The 27,950-nt window shown below is 41.0% G+C and overlaps 1 protein-coding gene across 2 annotated transcripts in view; it reads right to left on the bottom strand.

Annotated features, from left to right (window-relative positions):
- idh3a (isocitrate dehydrogenase (NAD(+)) 3 catalytic subunit alpha) overlaps positions 1–25,990 on the bottom strand; it is a 35,872-nt gene extending 9,882 nt beyond the window's left edge. Inside the window, exons 1-9 of one of the 2 annotated variants that reach the window (XM_059946025.1) lie at positions 25,860–25,990; positions 24,700–24,759; positions 21,180–21,263; positions 17,562–17,676; positions 12,423–12,610; positions 9,458–9,591; positions 5,410–5,512; positions 4,479–4,543; positions 2,956–3,040 (exon numbers count right to left, since the gene is read on the bottom strand). In XM_059946025.1, coding sequence (XP_059802008.1) covers positions 2,956–3,040; positions 4,479–4,543; positions 5,410–5,512; positions 9,458–9,591; positions 12,423–12,610; positions 17,562–17,676; positions 21,180–21,263; positions 24,700–24,759; positions 25,860–25,886 — 861 coding nt within the window. In that variant the 5' untranslated portion in view covers positions 25,887–25,990. Of the gene's footprint in view, positions 1–2,955; positions 3,041–4,478; positions 4,544–5,409; positions 5,513–9,457; positions 9,592–12,422; positions 12,611–17,561; positions 17,677–21,179; positions 21,264–24,699; positions 24,760–25,479; positions 25,559–25,859 lie in introns of those variants that run through there. The other variant, XM_059946026.1, reaches the window with a different exon arrangement.
- Positions 25,991–27,950: the final 1,960 nt, after the last annotated feature.

Raw genomic sequence — 27,950 nt, 5'->3', positions numbered from 1 at the left:
TTGCATCAGTCTTCATTGTGGAAGACATTAGTAGTGTGCCAGATGCTGAAGGGTATGAGGGAAGAGAAGTGAGTGCAATTGCTATTAAAAGGGAGGTGGTGCTCAAAAAGCTGAAAGATCTAAAGGTACACAAGTCACCCAGACCAGGTAAACTTCCAGATAGGGTTCTGAAAGAGGTAGTGATAGAGATTGTCCAGGCATTAGCAATGATCTCAAAAATCACTGGACTCTGGCGTGGTGCCAGGCAACTGGAAAATTGCATATGTCACTCTACTCTATGAAAGGAGGAAGGCAGCAGAAAGGAAATTATAGTCCAGTTAGCCTGACCTCAGTGGTTGGGAAGATGTTGGAGTCAACCGTTATGGATGAGGTAATGGAATACTTGGTGACATAGGACAAGATAGGACAAAGTCAGCATGGTTTCCTTCAGGCAAAATTTTGCCTGATGAACCCATTGGAAATTTGAGATGATTACAAGTAGGATAGATAAAGGGGATATAGTGGATGTCGTATATTTGGATTTTCAGAAGGCCTTTCACAAGGTGTCACACACTGTGCTGCTTATCAAGTTAAGAGCCCATGGTATTACAGGAAATTTACTGGCATGATTGGTAGGAGGCAGGAAGTGGGAATAAAACAATCCTTTTCAGTTTGGCTGCCAGTGACTACTGGTGTTCTTCAGGGGTCAGTGTTGTGATCACTTCTTTTTATGCTGTATATCAATGATTTAGATAATAGAATAGATGGCTTTGTTGCCAAGTTGGCAGATAATACAAAGATTGGTGGAAGGGCAGGTAGTGTTGAGGAAACTGGTAGGTTGTAGAAGGACTAGGACAGATTAGGAGAATGGGCAAGAAAGTGGCAAATGAAATACAATGTTGGAAAATGCATGGTCATGCACTTTGGTAGAAGAAATAAATGTACAGACTACTTTCTACAAGGCGAGAAAATCCAAAAATCCAGGTGGAAAGGGACTTGGGAGTCCTTGTGCAGAACACACTAAAGCTTAACTTGCAAGTAGAGTCTGAGGTGAAGGCAGCAATTGCAACGTTAGCATTCACTTCAAGAGGTCTAGAATACAAGAGCAGGGACATGTTACTGAGGCTTTATAAGGCACTGGTGAGGCCTCACCTTGAACAGATGTGGGTTCCTCATCTAAGAAAAGATGTATCGGCATTGGAGAGGGTTCAGAGGAGGTTCACAAGGATGACTCTTGGAATGAAAAGGGTTATCTCAGAGGAATGTTGATAGCTCTGGGTCTGTACTCGCTGGAATTTTGAAGGATGAGTTGAGATCTCATTTAAATCTTTTGAACGTTTAAAGGCCTGGACAGAGTAGAAAGGATATTTCTCATGGTAGTGGAGTCTAAAACAAGAGGGTACAGCCTCAGGGTAGAGGGGCATCCATTTAAAACAGAGATGCGGTGAAATTTCTTTAGCCAGATGGTGAATTTGTGGAATTTATTACCACAGGCAGCCATGAACGCCAGATCATTGGGTGTATTTGAGGCAAAGCTTGATAGGTTCTTGATTGGACACCATGTCAAAGGTTACCAGGAGAAGGCCATGGAGTGGGGCTGAGGAAGGGAACTGAAAAGGATCAGCCATGATTAAATGGGCCAAACGGCTAATTCTACTATGTTTTATGGTCTTATGTGAACAACCTGTACCATGCAAGTACTTCTTGCAGAAAGGAAAAAAAATCCTGGAATTCAATCCTGGAATGAGTGCAAATCATTGGCTGATATAAAGATGAATTACATATATTCTTGAAAGATAAGGGAACTGAAATACATAGGGAAATAATATAGAAGAGTTCTAATCATCAAGCTCCAAAACCCGGGCCTCTGTATCTCCTTGACTTCCTCAGTGGGAGACCAGTCAGTGTGGATAGGACATGACATCTGCTCCTTGTTGACCATTGATACTAACGTACCTCAAGGATGTGTACTTAGTCCACAGCTCTACCCTCCCTAAACCCATGACTGTGTGGCTACACAGCTCAACTGGCATCAGTAGATTTGACGATGACATCTACTTTTGGCAAAATTCCAGATGGTGACAAGACAGCATTTAGGAGTGTGATTGATCAGCTGGTTGAGTGGTGTTCCAACAACAGTGCTGCACTCAACACAAGTAGGACGAAGGAATTGATTATGGACTTCGGGAAGTGGAATTCAAGGGAACACACACCAGTCCTTAGAGGGATCAGCAATGTTAAAGGCGAGCACTTTCAAGTTCTTGGGTGTCAACATCTCTGAAGATCTATTCTGGGCCCAACATATTCATACAATTACAGAGAAGGCACAACAGCACCTATATTTCATTAGGAGTTTTAGGTGACTTGGTATGTTACCAAAAACATTTGCAAATTTCTACAGATGTACCTTAGAGAGCATTCTATATGATTGCATCACTGTCTGGTATAGAGGGGCCCTGCATATGATTGGAAAAAACTGCAGAAAGTTGTAAACTCAGCCAGTTCCACAATGGGCACTTGCCCCCCCAGCACTGAGGACACCTTCAAAATGTGATGCATCAAAAAGACAGTATCCATCATTAAGGACCTCCATCAACCAGGACATGCCTTCTTCTCATTGCTATTATCAAGGTGGTGGTACAGGAGTCTGAAGAAATACAATATTTCAGGAACAGGTTCTTCCACTCCTCCAGATTTCTCGTTTTGCAACACTTCACTTCTTATTGTAATTTGCAGGTTTTTTTCTAGTATTATGTATTGACATATACTGCTGCCACAAAACAATAAATTTCATGACATATGACTGTGATATTAAACCTGATTCTGATTTGAGATTTGTGGGAGATCAGCAATCATATCTTACGCAGATTATTTTTTTTTAGAGTTCTAATATGAGACAAAATTCATTTTCATACAGCAATGCACTTTATCTATTCAATCTTATTTTAATTTTTCTGAGAAAGACAAGTCTCTTACAGACTCAAAAATTGCAACTCCATTTTCTCCAATGTTTCCACTTGGCGTAACTCCCAGACCACCAATCAACCCAGCGCATAGATCACTGAAACACAAGGAAAACAGTCAGAAAAACAAGTAGGTGTAAATAGAGCACCTACATAACACCTCAAAATGTGAACGTTTAAAGTACTCAGAGTTCCTGGTTTCACCTGCAACCCACTCCTGGCCATTTCTCCAACATCTTCCTGATTCGCTGATGATAGTAATTGTGTTGCTCTTACCTTCATTAAGCTGGAAAATCTAATCAATTTTGCAGTCAAATTCCAGTCTCGTCTCTCCTTCAGAAGTCACGTCTGACTCGCACCTCCTGAGACTGGGTCATTGACTAATAAACCCGTTGACTATACTTGCGCCGAGAACAAGGCAGCGCAGTATCATGTAGAGTTCCGCGTAATACTAAACAGCGCCAGCAATCGGAAGATTAGATTCAATTGCTGCTGTTGACCGAAAGAGGTTTGTACATTCTCCCCATGACCAATTGGGTTTCCTCCCACATTCCAAAAGACATACAGGTTAGGATTAGTAAATTGTAGGCATGCTATACTGGTGCCAGAAACATGGTGATGCTTGTGGGGCTGCCCCCAGCATATCTTCGGGTCTGTTAGTTGTTGATGTGAACAAAGCATTTCACTGTACGTTTCAAAGTAACGTGACAAATAAAGCTCATCTTTTAAATCTTTCCTTCTCTGTGCATGCATTTGAAAGATTCTGCTTTCTACATTAGTGCTTCCTATAGGATTTCCCGTCACCAAGATCATTAGATGGACTCTAATTTTGCTGTCGTCCTTTTCCTTTCCTTCCGGAGCACTGGCTTTGATTAGAGATAACAGTATAACCTACTGAATCTGTGTTGCTCTCAGGATCTTGTTGTATGATTGAATTTGTGGGCACTTACACAATGCCCTTCATGCTAATTTTCCCTTTATTGCTGTAATACAATATTGGTAATCATACTCCAAAAAAAACACCAGATGAAGCAATCATTTACCTTTTCTGCTTTCAATGATGTATTCTCAACTATGTTGGTGAGACTTATTCCCCAGTAGATTACTGTCAGTTGCTACTTTAATTTCCAGTCTGTTTCCAATGGAAACCCTTTCCTCACATCAACAAACAACAACTCAACTTCGATTGGACAAATTATAACCCTACCAGAATTTTTCAAGTTTCAATAAAGGCTCTTCCATTGCAACACAAACCTGTCTGACCAATCTTCTCGGTCTGTATTTGCCATATCTCTCTGTCTTATCACCCCATCACAGAACACTTGTTACCCAGTCATCTTATAATTTGTAATTCCTATTTTCTCAGTTTTACAGCATTGCTCTTTTCAAAATATTTTTACACTACCAGACTCGACTACCATGTTGACCATGTTTAATTAAAAACATTGCTGCCAGCCCCAATGACTCTTGGAGAATGACAAGAGGAAGAGTATGCAAACACTTTGTACAAAGGTCATTCAGTCTAAAATTACCAACCTTAAGATGTCACCATAGAGATTTGGCATTACAAGCACATCAAATTGTGACGGGTCCTGCACCATCTAACAAGGAAAAAAAAAAGACAGATTAACTTTATTTGTCATTCTGCAACAAGACATACACAATGAAATTTGTAATTTGCAACAATGACCAACACTTCTGATGCCAGCAGAGCATGCCCACAACTTATTTACATTAACCCATATGTCTTTGATAATATGGAAGAAAACCAGAGCACCCAGAAGAAACCCATGCTGATAAAAGTATGTAAAGGGTTAACACAGTCAGTTAAACATAGCAGGCCGTTTTCTCTGAAAGAAACCGTTGATGATCAACAGATGTGCTTTTCAATGCTGAGCAATATTTCTTCGTGAAGTTAGCCAGCTAGTGCTTCAAGGTCCTTGTTCTTGTGCAGTTATGTGCAGAGATATGACCAGCCTGTTCTGTGTATGAGGCCATTATACCCATTCTGTAATTTGTCTCTCAGTACTGTCAAGCAATAGACAAGTTTGACTCCAGCTTGGTATGTGTGGAGGTATCTGAGCGACTATATCCATTTTGTAAGGGGAATTGTGAGTTAGTTGGTGGACCAGACAGGAGCAGTTACAGACTGTTCTTGTTTGAGTGACTAACTGAGTAAGCCCCGGGAGCTTCAAATAAAGTGTTTGTACTTAGACAGTCTCTGAGTGACTTTATCCGGATTTGATTTCCGGAACGTAGTCACCAGGAGAAAGTACAAATTCTTTTAAAGACAGCAGAGGGAATTGAACCCCATTCACTGCCACTGCAATAGCATTATGCTAAATGCTGCACCACCATCCTGCTCTACCAGGCTAAGGAAAGGAACACAGACCTTAAATGTAATTCTGCTCAATGGGTTTCATTTTTATTAAGCCAAAAAAGTCAATTTCATAATCACAATACTTACATTAAGACAGACTGTATCCAAGTACATTTCATTGAACTTGATATCTTTAAAGTTTTCTGCTACTTCTCTGCATTTCCTCAGGAATAGTCCATCTGACATTCGCCTGCAACACATTCATACAAATAAGCTTAAGTGCTGGCAGGCTTCAGACTCCCACACTCTTTTGATGATGCATATAATCGGCTCCAGACACGTATGATGTCAATGCTAAACAACTTAAATATGATGACATACATTTTAAAATTCATTCAATGCATAGGCATTTAGCCTTAAGTTAATTAGTAAAACAATTCTATTTCACAACAGATAATGTCTCTACAAAAAAAAGAGCTGACACTTCTATCTATAAACAATTAATTTCCACTCATATTACTGCCTTGACACCGCTGACGTTTAGGGCAGTAATGAAGATGCTCCATCTCTGTTGATCTGTGTTTCCTCCACGCTTCAAAGGTCCAGTTACGTGCTATCTTAATGGAGTTGACCTCTCTTCTCTTCACATGCCCAATCCATCTCCAACACTTCATACCATCGCAAACAGACGTAGAATGATACTTCATTGCTGTTTCCATCACAGTATTTTTTGACCAGTCAGGGTTAGCCCCAGGCTGATCTCCAAACCTGGAGAACTGGTAGATCAGTCAGTCTAGCCACCATCTTTGACTTGTTTGGGGTGACCCTACCAAGAGCCAAAACACAAGGCCAGGACTCCAGCCAATATAGATCTCCAAGTCATTGAGGCAGACAGGTCTTCAAACCATGACAAGGTTGTGGTCCTATTGGAGGTTCCACTAACTTATCGGTGCTTTTCATGACCAGAAATTTAACAGCAAGAGCTACCCAAATACCATAGCTACAAGAGCACAAGAGAGGAAAGCTTGCAGCACGCAACTCACCCCAACTCTCAAAGGAATCAAAAGTCAGTCAACACAAAAAAAAGTCATTGCATCATTCAGGGCAGAAGCACCTCACTCACAAAAGCTTTCCCCAAAAATCCCTTCCTAATCTAGTATTGAAAAGGAGGGCAAAGAAAACTGCTAAATGGCAATGTTTTCACCATTTCCAATCCCACCCAAAAAGCACATGTTTAGAAAATTAATTTTTTAAGAACTAACATTGCAAGAGTAGCCAACATCTACAGCCCCAATCGTCTTTGACAAGTGGTGACGAGCCACTTTTTGAAACCCTATTACTATTTCAGTGAAGGTAGTCCTACAGTACTGTTGGGTAGGGAGCCCTAGTATTTAGACTGTATGGTATATTTCTAAGTATAATATATTGTGTGAATGTCAGCTGTAGCATTCCCCTGCTTCTGCTGCCTTCTCCTTTCTTGGTGCCAAAGTAGAGGTTGCAATTGAATCATTCTAGGTGAATAATCAAAACATTTTGTAGATGCAACTACTGTGTGCCCATGGTGAAGGAATGAACATTGATGGGCCACAAATCAAGATAACTGCTTTGTCCTGGATGTTGCCACTCAGCTGGAGATTTTTGTGTTGTATTCACCCAGGCAAGAGCAGTGTTTTTCATCATGTTCCTGACCTGTGCTTACAGATGGTGGAAAGGCTTTGAGGAAAAAGAAAAAGAAATTGGCAGGTAAATTACTCAGTGCTGAACAGCGAGCTTTTGACTTGCTCTTGTATCACAATATTATATATATGGTTCAGTTGAGCTTCTGGTCAATGGTGATTCAAGGATACTGATCTCGGGCAACACTGTGTGTGGCACAGCAGTTAATGCTGTCTCTTAATACCACTGACACAAGCTTGATACAGATCTTGGATGTCATCTGGAGTTTACACATTCTCCCTGCGAGTCTGAATTCCTGACCTAATGTGACTGTCACACATTCTCAGCATAAAAGTTTTCTTTCTGCCCCTCTCATTCACTGACTGAAGAGTCTAAACAGTCCATGAGCATGTACATTAAACCCTGACATGTTGGGTTGGATTGCCAGACTGGTAACTATGTTCTATTTGCCATACAGGATGTCCCACCACAAACTCAAAACCAAAGCTTCCCAAAAGATCCTAGCATTGTGAATCTAAAATTAAAGTCACCCATGCTATAGCTTACCCCTCCACTGGTATCCCAAGCTCACCTTATTAATCTGCCTTTCCTTTAAATATTACATTTTCAGATGGCTCACTGTTCATAAAACCCCTTCTAATCCCCTCTAAACTGGGGTCAATATGTACTGAATTTTGTCAATCCCAAGACAAAGGAAGAAAGCCATGGTTACAGAGGTCAATTATCCCAGCCCTAAAACACAACCACAAGAACTTCTCAGGACAGTGTCCAGAACACAATCAACCTCATACGTCAATGATGTTTCTATTAATGTCAGAAATATGTTGGTTTCCTGATTGTACAATGCTCAAATCCATTTGAAACTTATCAGCAATTGAAACAATCCCTGCATGAATACAGCAAAACCAAGACACATGCAGATATGTACAAATTACCATGAATCAGCTCAACCAAGTAGTATCGAGCAACAATCAGTTCCAATAAGAGAATCCCATGCCCTGTCCTTAATATTCAATGACATTACTATTACTGAATCCACAGCATCAACATCCTGGAGTCATCTCTGATGAGGTCAACTGGCCTAGTCACATCAATACTATGGCTACAAGAATAAGCTGGAGGTTGAATTTCCAGCTGAGAGAAGGTCACAACCTACTCCCCAAATCCTCCCATCGCATAGAGGCATGTAAAAATGTGGTGGAATACTTATTTGCCTAGATGAGCGTATTTATAACACTCAATAAAGCTCAACACCATCTAGAGTAATACTGCCTGCTTGTTGGTATTCTATCCATCACCCCAAACAGACCGACGTGGGAATCTTATCACTGTTCCTTCATTTTGCTAGTTGCAAGCTCTGGAACTCTGAATCCTAAAGGCACTGTGGGAGTATAAGATTGTAAAAGTTCAAGCAGGCTCAGCACCATCTCCTGTCTTGCCAGAAAAGCTCACAAGGAAAATCCTTCTAATTTTACTGCTGTATCAGCACTTTCAAGCTCACCATCTCAAGGCAACTTATCCCATAACCATTACCCCATCTTAAACCTCTCTCTCTCTCAAGCCATAGAGCCTGCTTATGTAAAGGGGGGTTTCTTCTTTTTCTCTTTGTTACTGTGTATGTAATCAAAAGGGCTTTATTTTGTTAACTAGCAGGAATGCTCCTTTGTTGTGAGAGAGTGCTGGAAGCTTGTATGGGTTAAAATTTACTGATAATGAGAATGGTATTCCTTTGTAAACCAAATGGGGATTAATGTTCTTTCTTCTGAGTCTGTAAGCTTTTGTTGACGGGCTTTTGGGCAGATCGGCGTGAGGGGGTCGAGAGAGAGGACGCAATGCTGTAAGCTGGGCGAGGAACGGACCCTAAGCGGGGGTCCGAGGCCAGGAGGTACTCCGAGGAGGGGGGGATGAAGCTAGATGTGCTTGGTTGACCACTCGGAGGGTCCTGAGCTGCAAGTCGAGGAGTTCGGAGGGGATCGAATGGTGGCCAGAAGACTTCAGTAATTGAGCTCCAACGGTTGTGCACGAAGTGGTTTGGACTTTGTTAAGTTTGGCGCCTTTTCATTATTTTTTCTCTTCATATATACTGTATCGTTATTAATCACTTAGTTATAGTAACCTTTATAAATTGTACTCATTTAATCGCTTATGGTGTACTGTCTGTTTTTGGGCGAGGCGGGGACATCACACAGCATCCACACCAGCTGATTACCCAGTTTGGCGGGGCCGAAGGCTGCTCCTCCTAGATGAGAACGAGCTGAGCAAGCCTGAGGCGACCCAGGGGGTTACACTTATATGCACAGATCTGTCCTCATTAAATAAGGAGGGCTTCACAACAAGTTTCTGGCCCAATTGAAGTACAGTGGCTACTCTGGTCGTCATCATGGGCTTCAACCCTTTTCATCCACAATCATCTACTACTGTGTCAGATAAGCAAATCATGGCAACTGTATATAGCAAATTAAACACAAGGAGCTCCCAACATGCTCCTTCGCATTGAAACTCATTCCATTCCACTTACATGATGTTGGCCTTATGCACGGCTGTGACCATATTCCTCTTATTGTTCCGTGAATATTCAAAAGCAAACTCTGCAATCCGCCTGCTGGCATCCTCTGTGATCAGTTTAATACTCTGGACCACCCCTTCGACAATCTGCAACATGGGCAAAAAGTCACACAAAATGTTTACAGACTGCTCACTAATCAGATAAGGTTTTTTTTTGGAACAGTAAATCTAGATGAATTCTGGAAGCCAAATAACAGCTGCAACAGAAATAACTTCATCTTAACCATTTCCTATCTACCCAACAATTTTTGAATTTTTTTTTTGAAAAGGATTGTAAATATTAGTTGTAAGTATCTCTGAACTGTACTGAACATTAAACCAGAGCACCATTTTATTTGCTCCTTACACCTACCGGCACATATTATTTGTAAAGGACATTACATGATACCCTGGAACATTTTACTTTCTAGGTCAGACTCTTTCCAGTGCCTCGATGGCCTGTGTTGCCAGAATTAGTTCTGCTGGCATTGGCCAGAACTGATGCATTTTCTGCACAGCTGAGAATATGACCGACCTGATTTATCAACCACGCTATTCAATGACTTACTGTTTTGTACCCAAATTTGATATCCACTGATTCTTAGAGAGCGCAAGACTCTCTTTAGTACTTCCAGAAGGGATACAGAGCTGAGACATGCAAAACTGGTAACCTGACCTGCTATTCAAAACAACAGTAGAGATGCCAAATTTATCTTTACTGGTCATCTTTAGGCAAACATAATGGTGATACAGCCATTTTCTCTCTACTTCTTTAACAATCAGCACTCGTCCAGTGCTCTCTTCTTCTTAGCGAGGTCAGCTGAGATCATCGGGGTCTCTCTCCCCGCCTTTACAGACATTTATATCTCACACTGCATCGGCAAAACAAACAGCATTATGAAGGACCTCACGCACCCCTCATACAAACTCTTCTCCTCCTGCCATCTGGGAAAAGGCACCGAAGCATTCCAGCTCTCACAACCAGTCAATGTAACAGTTTCTTCCCCCAAGCCATCAGACTCCTCAATACCCAGAGACTGGACTGACACCAACTTACTGCCCTCTACTGTGCCTATTATCTTGTTTATTATTTATTGTAATGCCTGCACTGTTTTGTGCACTTTATGCAGTCCTGGATAGGTCTGTAGTCTAGTGTAGTTTTTTTTCCTGTGTTGTTTTTATGTAGCTCAGTGTAGTTTTTGTATTGTTTCATGTAGCACCATGGTCCAGAAAAACGTTGTCTCGTTTTTACTATGTACTGTATCAGCAGTTATAGTCAAAATGACAATAAAAAGTGACTTGACTTGACTTCTTCTTCCTCCCACCCCTTCTGCTAAGTGACATGGTATACCACAGTGAACTGATGCTCTACCATGCCACACTTATGGTATTTGAAAGTATACTTCAGCACACAATTCAACAAAGTACACGTAGAATGATTATGTAATGAAGAAGTCTCTCAAAAGGGATGAAATGACAAGCAAGATTGATCAGAGTAAGAACTACAATTGACATCTCCAGCCCCCACACTGTCTCAACCTCAGTGACTCACAAACTTCCATACTCATTACAAGGGAAGACGATTAGCTCTGCAAGCCGCCATGTACCAATGGTACCCATGACACTTGGAGTACAGAGCAAGTTCTTTGTCTATTGTCTTGAATACGTTACATCTCAAATTTCTGAAGGGCAACTTTCTATCACCAGAACAGCTATTACATGGAGGTGGGGGTCACCTCTACTTTGCAATCAAAGTATTCATCTCTGCTTTTATTTACCGTGAGAAGTAAATCTGCACCAACAAAGGAAAGACAAAGCCAGCTCTTTTTAAAAATATATTGTTCTTCTCTTAAAAAAAATATTGTGTCAGGCTTCCCTTTGAAATTGTCTCCCCTCCAAGTCCCTTTGGACGTCTGGATACTTGTTCATTTACTGGTTCAGAATTTCACCCAAAGTAAACGCAAGGTCTAAATGGCAAAGCGTAATCAAGAATAGATAACTTTAGTGTTGCAACAGCAACCTACCAAATGTGAATGTGGAGGCTAAAATTTGTATAGTATCCTTCATATCTTTTTATTTTGTGATACGGTGCCCTTCTTAGGTATAATCATTATTGTGATATATTAATAAAAGATAGCAAATGCACGCACACCAAGCTCCTGCAAACAATGTGATAATGACCAACCAATTTTATAAAGGTTGATTGAAGGCTAAACATTGGCCAGGAAGTGAGAGATAACTATCAGCATTATTCTAAATATGATGGGTCTTTTTTATCCTCCTGAACTATCAGATGAGGCTCAATTAATTTGAGACAGGGAGCCCAGTCATCGCCCCAACACTTTCTAAATGCATTGCTGTTGTAGAATCTTCCAGTGAGAGAAAATGTGTCAGGGATCAGTATTGACTAGCTGATGGGGAGCCAATATGAGGGAAGCTGGACACTCGAGCCCCAAAACCCACCCCACCACTATAAGGCAAGTGAAAACTTGGATATGATTTCACTGTTTATATACACGGGTACATTTGAAGCATTGCATAAACCAGAATAAGGCAACTTGATTGACTGATTCATGCTATTGGTCTTTGAATCGACCCTCAACCCCTTCTGAAACGACCAACGTGCATAATATCCACAGATACATTTAAACTTAATTTCTGCTGCACCTCTGTTTGTAACCATTATTTCAATGGCTGGAAAGAATAATGTTGTTATAACACATTACTTCCAAATTTTCCCCCAGTGCGCACAGTAATGCTCATTTAATCACTGTCTCACATTTCCAACATGTGGTGGTTGTGCAATTAGCTCAAAGGTGGTGGTGATTCAAACAGTAAACTCAGTATATTAGAATAAGCAGACAATATGCGCCCTCCTAGATAGCATTAGTCACATTCCAAAGGTAAAACTAAATCACATTATTCAAAAACTAACTTACCACATGTTCTATGCCACTATATTCACCTTCTGTGTTCTCCCTAATCGTAACAAGATTCACGTTACTATATGGAGTCTCAAAACCTTCAATTGATACGCAAGGGCGCACATTTGCGTAAAGGTCAAAGGTCTTACGAAGTAGCAAATTCATTGAAGGATGCCCGGCTGCAATTGGAGTCTTCAAGGGTCCTGCAAGTTTAAAACTGGCTATTAAATATTGCCCAGCAAAATATATCAATAGTAATTAATTACACAAGGTCAAGAGAAATTGCAGACATCAAAATATTCTAAAAATATAACAAATGTTATCTCATCTTCCTTTTAGTTTTTTTTCTTAAATAATAATTAAAGGCAGAATATTATCCTTTCTAAATGTCCTTGTGCAGAATCACCTTCCCTCTGGAGACTTCCACACGGCCATTGGATAAGGATTTCCAGGATTTAGAACCAATGAGAATGGAAGGTTTTTGATACATTTCTAAGCAGAATGGTGTGCAACTCAGAACCTGGAGGTGCTGATTTTCTAATGTACTTGCTGATCTGGCTGAGTGGTGCAATAATAATAACCTCTCAATGTCAGGAAGACCAAGGAGCTGATTACTGACTTCAGGAAGAGAAAACCAGAGGGCCAAGAGCCAGTCCTCATTGGGTATCAAAGGTGGAGAGGGTCAGCAACTTTAAATTCCTCAGTGTAACCATTTCAGAGGATGTAGCACCCAAGTCCAATTACGAAGAAAGCATGACAGTTCCTCTACCTCCTTAAAAGTTTGCAAGGTTTTGGCATCCCATCTACAACTTTAACCATCTTCAATAGATGTGTGGTGCAATGTATTAACTGGCTGCATCACAGCCTGGCTTGGAAATACCAATGCCCTTGAATGGATAATCATACAAAAAGTAAACTCAGTCCATCTTGGTAAAGCCCTCCCCTCCATTGAGCACACCGATACAGAGCACTGTCACAGGAAATCCATCAGAGACCCCAACCATTCAGGTCACGTTCTCTTCTCGCTGCACTTACAATACCAGATTCAGGAACAGTTAATATCCCCCAACCATTGGGCCCTTGAACCAATAGGGATAACTTTATTCAATCCCACATGTCCAATCACTGAACTGTTTCCACACCCTATGGAATCACTTTCAAGGAGTCTTCATCTCATGTTCAAATATTTATTGCTTATTTACTTTATTTTCTCTTTTGTATTTACAGTTTGTTGTCTGTGGACATTGGTTGCTCATTGATTCCGCTGGATGTGGTATTCCATTGATTCTACCGAGAATGCCCCCAAGAAAACAAATCTCAGCATTATATATGGTGATATACATGTACTTCACTAATAAATTTACTTTGAGCTTTGAACTTATCCTTTGCAATAGTGGCTGCAAGTTTGCCAGGTGAGTAACTACAGTTTATTTTGCAGATGGTGCAGGTAATAATTAGAATCCAAACTGGGGTGCCAAGCAACAGGATTCGTATGGCATGGGTGGTACAGTTTCTGAGCTTCAGAGCTGGAACTGCACTCGTTCAGGCAAGGGGAGATGATCTCATTACACTCCTGAACTGTGCCTTATATATTGTAAAAAGATTTTGATATGTCAGAAATCAACTCACTTGATACAGGATATACAGCCTCTGTAGCCATCACAGCAGTTATTGTTAGTCCAGTTAAATTTCTCATTAATGGTGATACCCAGTAATGTTAATGAAAGGTGACTTGGCAATGACAACATTGAATATCAAGTTCAAACAGTTATAGTCAATTATTATCTGGCAGATGGCATGATTTTACTTGCTACCAATCTATCCACACTCAGATCTTATCCACGTCTTCATCTTTCAGACATGGACTGCCACACCTGCTTAAGAAAGTATCACAGTAGTAACTACTAAGCTGAATCAGTATAATAGAATAAACAAGGATAGAAACAGCCACAGTGGCCCAGGCCTGTAGATGAGAAAAATGAAAGACAATTTCTGGCCTTTTTAAAATCATGCTGATTTTAAGAACCAAAGTTTGAAATACAATTCAAAACAATACTACAGGCAGTTATAAAAAACAAGTCTTTATAACCATATAACAATTACAGCACGGAAACAGGCCATCTTGGCCCTTCTAGTCCGTGCCAAACGCTTACTCCCACCTGGTCCCACCGACCTGCACTCAGCCCATAACCCTCCATTCCTTTCCTGTCCATATACCTATCCAATTTTACTTTAAATGACAATATCGAACCTGCGTCTACCACTTCTACTGGAAGCTCGTTCCACCCAGCTAACACTCTGAGTAAAGAAATTCCCCCTCGTGTTACCCCTAAACTTTTGCCCCCTCTCAATTCATGTCCTCTTGTTTGAATCTCCACTACTCTCAATGGAAAAAGCCTATCAACGTCAACTCTATCTATCCCCCTCATAATTTTAAATACCTCTATCAAGTCCCCCCTCAACCTTCTACACTCCAAAGAATAAAGACCTAACTTGTTCAACCTTTCTCTGTAACTTAGGTGCTGAAACCCAGGTAACATTCTAGTAAATCTCCTCTGTACTCTCTCTATTTTGTTGACATCTTTCCTATACTGTAATTCGGTGACCAGAACTGTACACAATACTCCAAATTTGGCCTTACCAATGCCTTGTACAATTTTAACATTACATCTCAACTCCTATACTCAATGCTCTGATTTATAAAGGCCAGCATACCAAAAGCTTTCTTCACCACCCTATTCACATGAGATTCCACCTTCAGGGAACTATGCACCATTATTCCTAGATCACTCTGTTCTACTGCATTCTTCAATGCCCTACCAATGCTTTTATTCAAGCAAGTTCCAATTATGATAAATCTGAGGTTATTGTTATAATCTACACAAACTTTCTCAATCATTTAAAAAGCAACAGGAACCTATTAAATCTACAATGGAAATAACTCTATAAAAAATTTTGCCCATGTCTAAGTTACAAACAAGCTTAAAGAGAATTGAATGAATTTATAAATTATTAATTCATAATTAATTATTTATAGAGCACTCATCATAAATAATGTAATTCAAAGTACTTTTCAATAGGACAAAGCACAAACAAAAATGGAAGACAAAATGATTAGTTAAAAGCATTAGAAGATTTTGAGCTGATATTTAGAAGTATTGACCAAGTCTGCAATCCTTATAGTTTTAGATGTAAAGGGGGTTTCTTCTTTTTTTCTTTGTTACTGTGTATGTAATCAAAATGGCTTCTTTGTTTTGTTAAAAGCAGGAATGTTCCTTTGTTGCAAGAGAGTGCTGGAAGCTTGTTTGGGTTAAAATTTACTGATAACAAGAATTGTATTCCTTTGTAAACCAAATGGGGATTAATGTTCTTTCTTCTGAGTCTGTAAGCTTTTGTTGACGGGCTTTTGGGCAGATCGGCGTGAGGGGGTTGAGAGAGAGGACGCAATGCTGTAAACTGGGCGAGGAACGGACCCCAAGCGGGGGTCTGAGGCCAGGAGGTACCCCGAGGAGGGGGGGATGAAGCTAGATGTGCTTGGTTGACCACTCGGAGGGTCCTGAGCTGCAAGTCGAGGAGTTCGGAGGGGATCGAATGGTGGCCAGAAGACTTCAGTAATTGAGCTCCAACGGTTGTGCACGAAGTGGTTTGGACTTTGATAAGTTTGGCGCCTTTTCTTTATTTTTTTTCTCTTCATATATACTGTATCATTATTAATCACTTAGTTATAGTAACCTTTATAAATTGTACTCATTTAATCGCATATGGTGTACTGTCTGTTTTTGGGCGAGGCGGGGACATCACACAGCATCCACACCAGCTGATTACCCAGTTTGACGGGGCCGAAGGCTGCTCCCCCTAGACGAGAACGAGCTGAGCGAGCCTGAGGCGACCCAGGGAGTTACATAGATATTCAGTTCCAGTTTAGGAATGCAATAATAAAGCTGATCTGCCCATTTTCTTATGAAGGTGGAGGCTGCAGAGTACAGGAAAGCATCAATAAAATGAAACAACATGAAGAAGGGCACACTCAACTATCAAAGTGGAGTCCAGGGTTACTTCTCCCACAACAAAAATTACATTTACAATGTTCCTTTTAAATTTCAAGATTCAACCAAAATGCTCTAACTAATGTTTTTTTAAAAATTGTAATTATCGTTGGACTACAGCAAATGCATCAGATGTTTCCCCAAAAGTAGCACACAAGTGAAGTGATTAACTTTGTAAGGTCCAATTTGAAGGCAGTGTGAAGGAACAGGATCCAAGAGTCCAACATCCCCAAAGGTGCTGCACAAGATAAGGAGTATGCCTTGTTGGCCTTCATTAGTCAGGGGATTGAGTTTAAGAGCCACAGTGTTATGTTGCAACTCTATAATACTCTGGTTAGACCACATTTGGATTATTGTGCTAATTTCTGGTCACTTTATAGGAAGAATGTAGAACTAAAGGGAGGGTGTAGAGATGATTTCCCAGGATGTTGCCTGGCTTAGAGAACATGTCATATTATGGGATGTTGCCTGGATTAGAGAACCTCAACATAGGTTGAGTGAGCTACAGCTTTTCCCTTTTGAGCAAAGAAGGATGAGAGGTGACATGATCGAGGTGTACAAGTTGATAAGAGGCATAGATCAATCAAGTGGATCGTCAAGACATTTTCCCCAGGGTGGAAATGGCTAATACCAGGGGACATAACTAAGGTTTTTGGAGGAAAGTATGGGGGGGGGGGGAGGGGGGGAATGCTACAGTTGAGTTCTTTACATAGTGGTGAGTGCAAGGGTTGATGATAGAGACAGATACATTAAGGGCATTTATGAACTCTTAGATAAGCACATAATAACCAGATAATGATCATTTTATTCCTAAGTAATTCCCCTCATCAAAATAGCAAAAACAGTGCCACAGGATCTTTATATACCCTCATTGAGACCCAAAGGGCTTTATTTAGTCCTACATAAAAACAGTATTTAAAAGAAATAGGACTAGAATTAAATGGATGGTTGTCTGCTCAGGCTTGGTATCTCTCCTTGACTCAGAACTCACTACTTCTGTCTGCATAGTGAATCTTTGGAGACTAGTTTTTGGAATTCACTTTGAACTCACATCTACTTAAGCAAGACACAAGTCACTAGTGTTTCAGCACCAGCACCTACTATGCACCTTTCAATCCAATTTTGTTTGCATCCATTGATTCTTTAGCTTCTGGAGGAATAATCCATTTTCCACTTGATGTTTGAATGGCCGTCACAGTCCTCTCCTCCCAACGAATGGGAGCCTTGAAAATGCAAGGAATTTGAGAAAATTACTTGAATTTTGTAGTAACAACTTTAATTGCTCTTCAGTTCTCCCACTGCACCCCAATTCATGTGCTTAGACTGAAGGAAGCAAATTTCATTAATTGCTTGAACTACACACAACAAAAACTAGAACAAAATACTAGAAGCACTGAAGAGGTTAAGCAGAATCAGTGGAGATGGAAGCAGTTAACACTCAGAACTTGTGAAATAAAATGTTTGTAATAAAGCACATACATAATATGAAAAGATAGATGAGGAAACACAAAATGGAGGGTTACGAAAAAGTCTTAAACCTTTAAGCATAACCATTAAACATGACACTGCATGCAAAGGGCAATAGAAGAAACACACCAGTATACTAACACTGGGGATTTTGCAATGGTAGTACGGTTGCCTGGCATTTGTGGATCAAGCATGTTCTTCCATATCAGCTCAAGTTTATTACCTGATCTTTCTGCAATTGCAGATGATTCCACTTTCCCTATCTACACCATATGAGACCTATCACTAGATAACTAACTTCTTCAGTTATGGAAGAAGTTATAATGGAAGGTTTGCAGTGGTTCAAGAGAGCTAATCACCACCATCTTCACAAGGACAATTAAGCAAGATAGGAAGAAACAGAAGTTTGTTAGGTGTATCCAGGAGTGTTTCTTATATCAATATGTATTTAGCTCAACAAGAGAACAGGCCATATTGGACCTGGTGTTGGGTAATGAGTCTGGCCAGGTGATTGACCTTTCAGCAGGAGAACAATTAGGGAACAGTGATAGTGTCTCCTTAAATTTGAAGTTAGTTATAGATAAACACAAGTATGAAGCATTCAGAAGAGCAGGGCAAATTATGAGAGGATTGGGCAAGAACTAGGGAAATCGGGAAGAGCTTTGTTTTGGTAAGTCCTCATCTGACACATGGAGGCTGTATAAAGATCAACTGCACAGAACACAGGATAGGAACGTTCCAGTAAGGAAGGAAGGACAAGGAACACAAAGTAAAGGAACCCTGAATGTCAAGAGAGGTGGCAAATTTAGTCAAGAAGAGAAAGGCAGAGTATGTAAGGTTTAGGAAGCTAAAATCAAACCGGGCACTTGAGGATTATAAGAAAGCCAGCAAAGAACTGCAATAAATAATTAGGAAAGCCAGGAGGGTCCATTAAAAGTACTTGAAAAGTAGAATTAAAGAGAACCTCCAGCTTCTCTATACATAGATCGAGAACAAGAGGATAAAAAAGGGAGCAGGAAGGACCAATCAAAGATAAAGCAGGGAACAGAGCTTAGAGGCAGAGGATGTGGGTGTGGCCTTAAATCAGTACTTTGTATCAGTGTTCACCAAGGAGTGAGATCAATGTGGAGCAGACTAATCTGCAAGGGTACTTTGAGATAAACAGAGGTAATGTTGGGTCAAAACATTAAGGTGGACAAGCCCCAGGGCCTGAAGAAATACACCCAAGGTTATTGGGAGAGGCAAGAGATGAGATTGCTGGACCTTAGCTAAGATCTTCATGCTTTCTCTAGCCACAGGCAAGATCTCAGAAGGTGAGAAAGTAAATTTGATTTATTCAAGAAGGGAAATCAGGATAATCCTGGAAACTATCGACCAGTGAGTCCCATTCCAGTGTATGGGCATTAGTGGAAGGGATTCTTGGGGATAGGATTTATAAGCATTTGGAAAACAGTGGCTAATTAGGGACAAGCAGCATAGCTTTGACAGAGCAGTTGTGTCTTACTAACTTGATTGAGTTTTTCGAGAAGGATATGAAGGTGACTGACAAGGGTAGAGTTGTCATGTTGACCACATGAGTTTAAACAAGATGGTTGACATGGTCCCTCAACCATAAGATTAAGATATATAGGATCTACAATGAATTTGTTGTTTAGATTCAGAATTGCCTTGCCCATAGAATACAGGAGTAGTTGATGGGAATTATTCTGTTTAGAGGTCTGTGACTAATGATGTTTTGCAGGGATCTGTACTGGGACTGCTACTGTTTGTTATGTATATAAATGGCATAGATGAAAATGTGGATAGGTGCATTAGTAAATTCACAACAATGTTTTGCATACTGCAGATCATCAAAGGATACAGCAGGATACAGATAAGTTGCAGATATTGGCAGCAGAAAGAGATGGAATTTGACCCAGCCAAATATAAAGTTTTGCACTTTGGGAGATCAAATGTAAAGCAATGGGGTCCAAGTCCATAGCTCCTTGAAAGTGGCTATACAGGTTGATAGAGTGGTAAAAATGGTACATGGCATGCTTGCCTTTATTGGTCAAGGAATTTCAAAAACCAGCTTTATAAAACTTTAGTTAGACTGCACCTGGAGTATCGTGTTATATAGAGAGATTAGACCCCTATTTTCTCTGGGGCAATGGAGGCTGAGGATAGATTTATGAGAGGCATAGATAGAGTAGACAGCCAGACCTTTTTATCCACAGGGATGAAATGTCTACTACCAAAGGCCACGCATCCAAGTTCAAAAGAGATGCACGGAGCTTTTTTTTATTTTTGTACAGTGGGGGATGCCTGAAATGTTCTGCCCAGGGTGGTGGTGGAGGCAAATAAAATAGGGATTCAAGATACGAATGTGTAGGAAATGGACAGATATGGATCTGTGTAGCATAAGTGATAAGTGTATGCTGGCATTTGATTACTAATTTAGTTTGACACATTACAGGCTGAAAGGCCTGTTCCTATACTGCTACACTCCCATGTTCTAATGGTTTTGGCAGCAATGATCACATTTCATTAATAAAGTGAAAACAATGTTTGAATTCAGTATCTGGTTATTTGAAGAGCTGCAAACAATGCATCTATCCATATTGTTCCCATTAAAATGTACACTAACTTAATGCACTAACCTTTAAAAGAATTCTAACCCTACCCCAAGAAAGAAATCAAGCATTACAGACATTACCTAGTCTGTAGAATTTGAATATAATGGAGGTTAGATGTGGTTGTATAGTCTTTGCCTAATTTAGGATGAACATAGAAAAAAAAACTTCAACTCAAGTTACCAGGTACCAAAAATAAAAGTGAAATTGAAGAATTTGTCTTGCACCAAAGAGTGTTTTAGGGAAGTCTTGTGCTCTGGAGTTCCCCGTCACATTCAGCTGTAAAGACTGACAAAGCTCAACAAGCAGTTAAGGTGTTGTGGCTTCATTATGTGGAAGTCATGGCATGTTTAATTTATTTTTAGATAGATTAGCAAGCAGTTTATGATAAAAATAGTTTTTTTTGTCAGGTTCACACATTGGGAGGCACTCACTACCACTGTGCTGTTCAAATGCCTAACAAAAACCTGAACAGCCATTTGAAAGCTGGTCAGAGTTCTCCAGACACCACAGATACAGGCCTTTCAGCCCACCAATTCTGTGCTGATCATTAACCACCCATTTACATTAATACTAAATATTTATTCAATTAAATAGATATAATAACTACACTTAATTAAATAAACAAAAGAGTGAAAAGTATTTACCTCAGCAGCATCAAAAATCTTCACTACAGCTTCAGATATCTCTGGGCCAATGCCATCACCTGGGATTAATGTTACAGTTCGTATCTGAAACAATAAATCAATAGTTTAAACAAGTCCCAAGAATATTGACTCTTATAAATTTTGTTTAGGGCATTTAAAAAATGTGATTATATTTACAAAACTGGTTTCTACAGTCATTCTACCCACACTGGTGACTTAGTTGCTGCAAAAAAAATATATTGTTTATAATCCTGCAGGTTTTTCCCATGCACGTACAGTTGATGTTGGAAACAAATGCAAATTAGTTTTGTATCTGCAATTGTTAACTGTTGTAAGATTATGTCTAAATGGAAACACAGTTTTAGCACAGTTTACATACAATGTCAATAAGTATTTCAAAGATGGAAACACAAAAGGACATGAAGCAATTGCATGCAAAGCATTTCTAATGTGTCAGTTATTTTTGGCCTACCAGTGCCTCATGATTTCATAACTACATATTTTTATTTCACAACAGATTAACAAACTGCCAAGTTGTTTGCTAGCACAGAGCATACATGCAGAGACAAGTACTGCAATTTCAATAGTGAGACTTCCCATGGATATCACAATTATCCAGAATGTTCATTATATTTCTTTACTAGAAACTATTCAATGTAGAAATTACAAACGGGCATTTAATCTCAGTGTCATTTTCCCACTGCTTTAAAAATCTGAAAACTCAATTAGACACAATTATTATTTCAAAAAAGGATGCCTCCCTCATTCAAATATGTTTGCATTAAGGGGACCACACCACTATTTAAAGATATATGTGAGGTAGCCAATTTATTTGGACATCTAGCACAACCATTACTATTTCAGATGATAAATTAACTAATAATGCTCAAGTGAGTTGAACAATATATGCAAGGACCAGAACCCAAGGAATTCAGCCACCATGTTCTCTATGTCCTTTCTTTCCCAGCCCAGTCAATGTTCAATGAGAAGTGCTTCAAGCACCAGAAAGTTGTAAATACTTTTTATCCAAAACTCAGTTTACTATTTGTTAACAACACACACAAAATGCTGGTAGAACACAGCAGGCTAGGCAGCATCTATTAGGAGAAGCGCTGTCGACGTTTCGGGCCGAGACCCTTCGTCCTGACCCTTCTCCCTCTCGATGCTGCCTAGCCTGCTGTGTTCTACCAGCATTTTGTGTGTTGTTGTTGTTTGTATTTCCAGCATCTGCAGATTTCCTCATGTTTACTATTTGTTAAATACCTTCACTTTAAAAAAAAGAGATAAATTTCCTCTGATTGTGAAAGTGTAAGAAACACGTGATGTATTAAGCAAGCTCTGCACTTCAATCTTGTGGTTTGTCGTCTTTGGTTATTCCTCCGATATTCTGCTGAATTTTCAATAATGCCCAACTCCACTGTGTTCCAAAATAAAACTTATTCTTGAATGCTTTAACTGACTAAACATTCACAGATCTCTGGAGTGGAGAATTTCAAAGATGCACAACACAAATGAAGAAATTTTGCCACATCTCATCGGTGACCTCTTTATGACACAATGCCCTCTAATCCGAGACCCACACCATGTGAAATCTGCATTATGTAACTAGCTTGTCAAGCCCTCTCAAAAATCTTGCATATTTAAATAAGATTCCCTCTCATTCTTTCAAACTACATAAAGGACAGGGCCAAGTCACCCAATCTTCTTTCCTCTGCTCCTCCCAAACAATCCCCAAATCCCAGAATTCAATGAGGATTCAGCTCCAAGGATATATTCTCTTTATTTGAGGAAAGAAAATCCACAAGATAGACTATGTGTGGATTTGCTAAAGATTTAACACAATTTCATGGCAACTAGGATTAGCAGCGTTCCAGTATGAAGACAACACAGCTGGAACCCAAGCTCACATGCTCTGATTGTGTGTACAGGCTCTACCGGCTGACCAAACCATTGGTCCAAGCAGCTGGCCATTAATTAACTGCTCCTCTCCCTTCAGGGGCTGTTGAATATTGCATTTATGTTTTTACTTCAGATTTTCAGTATTGTTGCTAAAAAAAGACCTGAAATAGAGTGGACATGGAGAGAATATTTCCATCAGTGGGAAATCTAGGATCCATGGGGACAGCCTCAGAATAAGGGGTCATCACATTAGAACTGAAATCCAGAGGAATTTCTTCAGCCCGAAGTTGGTAAATCTGCAGAATGCATTGCCACAGAAGGTGTATTTAAAGCAGAACTGATCATTTCTTAATTGGTAAGGAGGTGAAGGGTTACAGGGAGAAAACAGGAGGATGGGACTGAAAAAGAAAATCACCCATGTTAGAATAGTGGATCAGACTCAACAGGCCAAATAGCTAATTCTGCTCCTATATCTTCTGGCCTTATGATCTTCAGCTTTTCCACTGTTTGATCACATCCTGACAGCAGTTCAGGATACCAGAAAAAGTTATTTCTTTGATGCTGGAAATCAATGATTTTTATTTTCTGCAACAAATATACTTGCAAGACAAAATCCTGCACTATTCTGAAACACTTGAATTGTCTTTCTATTATGTAGACAAGGCACAGCAGAGCCTGACCTATGCTGTGCATACAAAGTATAACCTTTGGGTGATGGGTGATCATGGTCTTGACCGCAATTGTTACGGGCAATTTTTTGTACAGAAGTGGTTTGCCATTGCTTTCTTCTGGGGAGTGACTTTACAAGATAGGTGACCCTAGCCATTATCAATACTCTTCAGAGATTATCTGCCTAGTGCTGGTGGTTGCATAATGAGGACTTGTGATATACACCAATTGCTCATATGACAATTCACCACCTGCTCCCATGGCTTCACTCGACCCTGATCAGGGGGGCTAAGCAGGTGCTGCTACACCTTGCCGAAGGAACACCTTACACCTCCTTTGGTGCAGACACATCTCCACCTTTGATCTGAGGTTAGATTTAGTAAAGATTTCTAAGCCTCAACACCCTTAAGAAATGCTTCTTGACTTCACTATAGTTCTTCAGATGTGATGGCAGATCTAGAAATACCAGTTCGTTGGATGTTAGTTTCCTTAATATCGATTCTGATACACACCTTCTCAAGGACACTGATTCAAAGAACAAATACAAACACAATGCTCAGCATGCAGAAACATAAAATGTCAACAACATTCAGCAGCTTAGGCAGTATAATAAGAAATAAATTAAAAAATAGTTAAAATGTTCTAAGTCAGAAAACCTTCATGAGGACATTAAAACCACACGCTGGAAATAATTGATTTTCTTTTTCTGCAATGAATGTACATACGAGACAAAATGCTGCAGTGTTCTGAAACACTTGAATTGTCTTTCTATTATGCACAGAAGGCACAGCAGAACCTGGACCATGCTGTGCATTAATACAAAGTTACAGTTATATGATAATGAATAAACAGTATTAAAGAGAATATCTCACACAACAAAGTCAGATTAACAGAATTATAGGCACATTTAGGCAAAGGTCACAACGACCCTGAAAAAGGCTGAAATACTAACATCAGACAAGGTCCTGGCGACTGGTTGGTGACTCTTTACTGCTCCCATTACACGGGAAACCTGAAAGACAAAACAGGAAAAATGCCACTGCGACTTCATCTAACTTCATCTTCATCTAACTCCATTATCCCCTGAATTCCACCATCTCACTCTGGACAATCCCTCAACCCCAGGCCCAACTTGCACTTATTACACCCCTATCTTGTAATATGTCTTTCATGATCGATTTAATGTGGCCCATCAAACCAATGTTAGCGACCGGAGCATTCCCATTACCCCACTTATTACCATGACCTACACTCTCTGACATAGTCATCAACTTCCACAACATTGTCCACAAAAAAGAGGAACCATTCACAGTTGTCATTAACCTACTTGGGCACAGAGAAAACTGAGGCACTAGAGGAAAGCTACAGCCACAGGGAGAACACAAAGTTCACACAAGACAGCAGCCAATAACATTATTGAACTCAATTTACTGGAACTACAGGATAACAATGTGAAATGCTTCAGCAACCATAATCTGCGCCATAAGGTCCTTCAACTTGCCTTCCATCCTCCTCCTGTCACCCCACACCTGCTCTACCCAAACCAACCATTCCAGGGTCCCATCACCCTTAAGAGCCTCGCTTCCTAATGCCCTGGACACCCCAACTAACCCACGCTATAGGTTCCCAAGATCTTCCCCCACACCCAAAGATGGCAGCCCTCTCCCCCTTCCATCAGCTCCTCCTCGATTACCCTCATTGTCCTTCCTATCCACTTTCTTTATTGACCTACCCACAGTTCAGGGCCTCAGCAGCTTCCCCCTGCCCTCCAGCATCCAGCTCCTTCCAGTCCATGCCCACTTGGGAACACAACAAACATCCATAGGGGTTCGGGATGGACACCATTCTCCATGCCATCGTCTCGTGCACCCAGAACCTACTACCCTTTAAATGACCCTCCCGCTGATTCACCCCTGGCCCGATGCCAAATGCCCGCCCACGTCGGCGGCTCCCCTTCCGCCCTCTCCGCGCCCATGGCTCGAGCATCCGGGCGTCAGAGGCAAACATGTTGCAGCCTCGCCTCTCGGAGGTGCTCCATAACGGGTGCCAAGGCACGAAACAGCCCCAACCCCAAGCACTGGGCCCGGAGTCCATCTCCTCGGCGCCCCTCACCGTGTTCCTCCACAAACCAGCCGCCATCTTCGCGCTGCACTGCTCGAACCAGCAGCTCCGTGATCCCCTCTCTCAGTCACCATAGGACCCGGCCGCAACCAATCACTGGCTCCGCTGAGCTGGAGTCCCGCCCCTAATCCTGTCACCATAGGAACCAGCCCGTACCAATCATAGACTCAAGTACGCTGCAATTTTCCTCCTTCCTCCCCCCTCCCCTCTTCATTCGAACCGGTCCATGTCAATCATAGGCTCCGGGCGGCCCAAAACCCGACCTGTCAAGGTAATCCCCGCAATCACGGGCTGGCTCTGGTAAATCAATGTTCAGTCCTCCTGCCATAGGACGAGAAGCCTGCCAATCAGATACCCGCAGCGGGGAAAGTCCCACCCTCCCACCGACCGGGATACGATCGGATATATGGTCAGGTTGGCTTAGTTGCAAGCTAAGTCCACGCGAATGCGCCAGATGTCATTGCCACCTCTTGGAGCTTCTGATTCAGAGTCCGAAGCAGCCAATTGTACGCAGGCTCTTCACATAACTGGCCGCAGTCGGAGGGTCTTGAATTGGTCCCGCTTCGGTGTCAGGCTGTTGCACGTGTAACACTGAGAAAGTGATACATCTTCCTGAATGCTATCTCAGGTGTAAGTATCCCAGGACAGTATTGAAACCTGAAAGAGAGTCACAGGAGTATGTACATGAGAGTTGTACGGGAACAATGCAAGTTTCTTTGCTCTCTTGTAGCACATACGAAGCCCCATCTTTACCGCAATAAAAAGAGAATTTTCAGACATGCAGCTCCTCATTTTTGGGATTTGAAAAAAATGGCCAAGGTGGACCAAACAACCATTATTTCCCAATACTCTCCTATATAGTACTTACTAAGGCATCAGACTAGTAACCTGAAGGGCACTGGTTCGAGCCTCAGCTGAACCTCAGCGTGTTTGTGTCCTTGAGCAAGGCACTTAACAACACATTGCTCTGCGACGTCAAGCTGCATGGGTGCCCTTCCCTTGGACAACTGCAGCTTGGTCTCCCAGGCCTGCTCCCATGGTCTATCGAGACCATGCCACCACATGGTCAGGCCAGTCAAATATTATATTAATATATATGCAAAAAAGAGAAAAAAAAAGTGAGGTAGTGTACATTGTCCTCCATTCCATTCACAGCTGTGTGTCTTTGGGCTCCTGTAACACCTCCTCCTCCTCCTTGATGGTAGCAATGAGTGATGGGAGGGTTTAATGATGGATGCAGCTATTTTCAGTCATTGTCTTTTGAAGATGTCCTCAATGCTGGGGAGGCTAGTGCCCATGGTGGAATTGCCTGTTTACATGTTTCTACAAACTTTTCAGATCCGGTGCTGTGGCCATACTGGTGATACAACCAGTTAGAGTGCTCTCCAGGGTACATCTGTAGAAATTTGTGAGTCTTTGGTGACATACCAAGTCTCCTCAAACTCCTAATGAAGTACAGCCATTGTCAGCAAATTATAGTGGGTTCAGGTCCTTAATTAGGCAACAGTCATTACCAATCTCTCAAAACACTTCATCACTGTAGATGTGTGTGCAACTGGGTAATAGTCATTGGGGTAGCTCACCCTGCTCTACTTCGGCACTGGTATGATTGTCACCCTTTTGAAGCAGGTGAAAACCTCTGACTGCAGCAGTGAGAGACTGAAGATGTCTGAACTCTCTTGCTAGTTGGTTGGCACAGGTTTTCAGAGCCCTACCAGGTATGCTATTGGGGCCTGAGGCCTTGTGAGGTTTTACCCTCTTGAAAGATATTCTGACATCAGCCTCTGAGACATCACAGGTCATCAGATGCTGCAGGAATTGACACATGCATTTTTATTCTGTATCTCAAAGCTTGCATAAAAGGTGTTGAGTTCATTTTGAGGTGAAGCATCACAGCCATTCACAGTGTTAGGCTTTTTGCAATTCCCCAGTTTAGTCTCAAACCTTTGCTGTTTCTACCTGGCTCCCCGAATTTCTTGTCGCCAAGAATTTCACAGGCTCTCTTTTTAAAATCACTCTAAAATTGCCTTTTGTCACTTTTATAAACAGTGTTTTCCAGGTTAATTTTAAATTATGAAAGGA

This window comes from Hypanus sabinus, chromosome 21 (genome assembly GCF_030144855.1).
Source record: "Hypanus sabinus isolate sHypSab1 chromosome 21, sHypSab1.hap1, whole genome shotgun sequence".
Lineage (NCBI taxonomy): Eukaryota > Metazoa > Chordata > Chondrichthyes > Myliobatiformes > Dasyatidae > Hypanus > Hypanus sabinus.
The sequence above is the reverse complement of the archived record's forward strand: the minus strand, read 5'-3'. Positions and strand labels throughout refer to the sequence as shown.